Below are 2,500 nucleotides of genomic sequence, written 5' to 3'. Positions count from 1 at the left end.
TTACCGTGACAATGCAAATTTCATTACTAATCGAACTTCTAAATCTTGAAGACATATTCGAAAGAAAAAAAACAAAACAAAAACAAACAGACAAACAAAAAACGCATTTTATTCAGCTTATGAACACGACGCATTTTGGTAGAAAATTTCTCCAGGGAATAATAAAAAAAAGGTCATTTATTCAGCTCATGACAGACGACGCATCTTGGTAGAAATTTTCTATGCAGGAATATCCACCGAGCAAGAGGAAGCTACTGGTGAACATATGAAACTAGGCAGAGACTCGAAGGCACGATCGTATTTTTAGGCGATTAATGTCACAATTTACCTGTGTGATGAATAAATTGATAATTCAACTACGTGAGAAATAAAATAATAATTGAACTCTGTGGTGGATGAAATAATAATTGAACTATTTGATAAATAAGATGAGTAATGGTAATCAAGAGCAAATCCTAACTCACTAAGACCTACGTACCAAGGGTGAGGAGCGCAATGATGGTCACAGGGTCGAGCGTGAGGGCGGACTGCTGCCTGTCCTCGGCCCCAAGCAGGACGGAAGTCAGGTGGTCGAGGAACTCCGCCTCAGACTCGGCCGTGAGTCCCGCCGTCCTGATGCCCTCCAGCGTCGGCACATCGAGGAGGACGTCGACCAGGGAGGCGGAGGTGTTTGAGGCCGACAGCTCCGCCAAGGAGGAGTTACTCCGGTCCTCGACTCTGGATTTCATTTTCCGGATAACCTTGAGGACGCCCTCCATGTTCTTGGCTGCTTGGAGGACCCCCTTGCCGATGGCGTTGGTCACGGCCAGATCGTCTGTCTCTTCCTCAGGCTGCGGGTCCTCGGTTCTCGGGTCGTCCGCTGCCTCCTGGGGCTCCTCCGAGGGCGTCGCGGGGCGTGGGTCGTCCTCGATGTCGGCCAGGAGACTGAAGATGTCGTCCACCCTGCGCGTGTTGTGTTGGTTGAAGGTAAAAGTGTCGATGTTGAAGTTCACGCGCTGGGAATCCGGGCTTGCAGGAACCCCACTGATTGCGGGCGGCGAGGGCGCTCTGTCACCGTCTCCCACAGCCCCCAGTTTCCCAAAGAGGGTGTTGATGGGCATCCCCGTCGCCGAAGGGGGGGACGAGCCGAACACGTGCTGCTCCGACAGATCATTGTGGAAGTCGCCTACGTTGGAAAGGGGTCTGTCGAGGGCTCTTTGGACAGGGTTGAAGGCCCTGTGGAGAGAACCAAAGGCGTGCTGGAACGGGTTAAAAGCCGCGGAGGGCGTTGCCTGGAGAAGGGTCACTGTCACGGCCACCGTTACGAGACGTGTCATACTTGTCATTCTGTAATAAAAGAGAATGCTTGGTAAGAACAAAACTTCATTTTTTTTTTTTCAAATTACGAATGATAAATTCATGTCAAAGTTTACGATTGCTAAAATCTAATCGCTTATAATCACGTACTTTAGAGACTAAGAATATCCGTCAACATACCAGGAACTTATAAACATGTAGAGGATCATAAAAACGGTGAACACCGTTAATTGCACAACTTAATTATAGGGCGACAGCAGTACAGTAGTCATAGTACGATCCGCTCCCGAAAACTCTTACCGAGATTATGCACATAAAGTGTGATTATACTGTAGCAGACACGCGGAAAGACAGACCGACAAATAGACAGAGAGGTAGATCCACATACAACCACTTTCCACTTTTTGGAATGGCATTATTCGATAAAGAAGAGGAAGAAACGTCATGATGAATGCGGAATTAGTAATATTACTGCCGTTAATATCATTCCTGGCGATTATACTAATGTTAAAAGGCAACGATGATGCAAACAATGATGGTGATGCCAGTAAAAGTGGTGAAGATGGTGATGACGATGACGATTAAGATGACGTGACTGATAGATACGATAAAAACATAATGATTGAAGATGATAATGCAACTTAACGGTAAACGAAGAAGAAGAAGACGAAGAACATAAACATACATACATATATACACATATATAGCTTCCCGCATGTCTCCATCTTCCCCACCAACATAAAACAGCAGAAGATCGTCCACATAGCTTTCAGCGTATTTTTCTTCATCTTTTTTTCTGTTCCAACGTTACATGGCCCTATTTTGTGATTTTGTGGATCTTTTGGGACACATGACGGTGTGTCTGTATTTTTATCACTCGAGAATTAGTAACGGTGGCAACGCTCTCTCACGCGCTGTTTTTTTTTCCTTTTCTTCTTTGATACAAATGTGAGAACAAATTTTTTGGTTAGTTTTGCTCGTATGACTGTCTCTGTTTGTTTGTCTGTTAGTCTGTTTCCATTCCCTTCTCTCTCTGCATGCATGTATACTGGACATACATACATACATATATACATATATATATATATATATATATATATATATATATATATATATATATATATATATATATATATATATATACATATACTGTACATGCATACAAACATACATGTACACACACACACACACACACACACACACA

The 2,500-nt window shown here is 43.8% G+C and overlaps 1 protein-coding gene across 1 annotated transcript in view; it reads right to left on the bottom strand.

Annotated features, from left to right (window-relative positions):
* LOC119580028 overlaps positions 1-2,500 on the bottom strand; it is a 16,194-nt gene that overhangs the window by 9,317 nt on the left and 4,377 nt on the right. Inside the window, exon 2 of the mRNA XM_037927883.1 lies at positions 479-1,326. Within this exon, the coding sequence (XP_037783811.1) occupies positions 479-1,325 (847 nt within the window). The 5' untranslated portion in view covers position 1,326. The remainder of the gene's footprint in view (positions 1-478; positions 1,327-2,500) is intronic.

This window comes from Penaeus monodon, chromosome 13, assembly GCF_015228065.2.
Source record: "Penaeus monodon isolate SGIC_2016 chromosome 13, NSTDA_Pmon_1, whole genome shotgun sequence".
Classification (NCBI taxonomy): domain Eukaryota; kingdom Metazoa; phylum Arthropoda; class Malacostraca; order Decapoda; family Penaeidae; genus Penaeus; species Penaeus monodon.
This window is presented reverse-complemented; position numbering and strand designations above follow the sequence as displayed.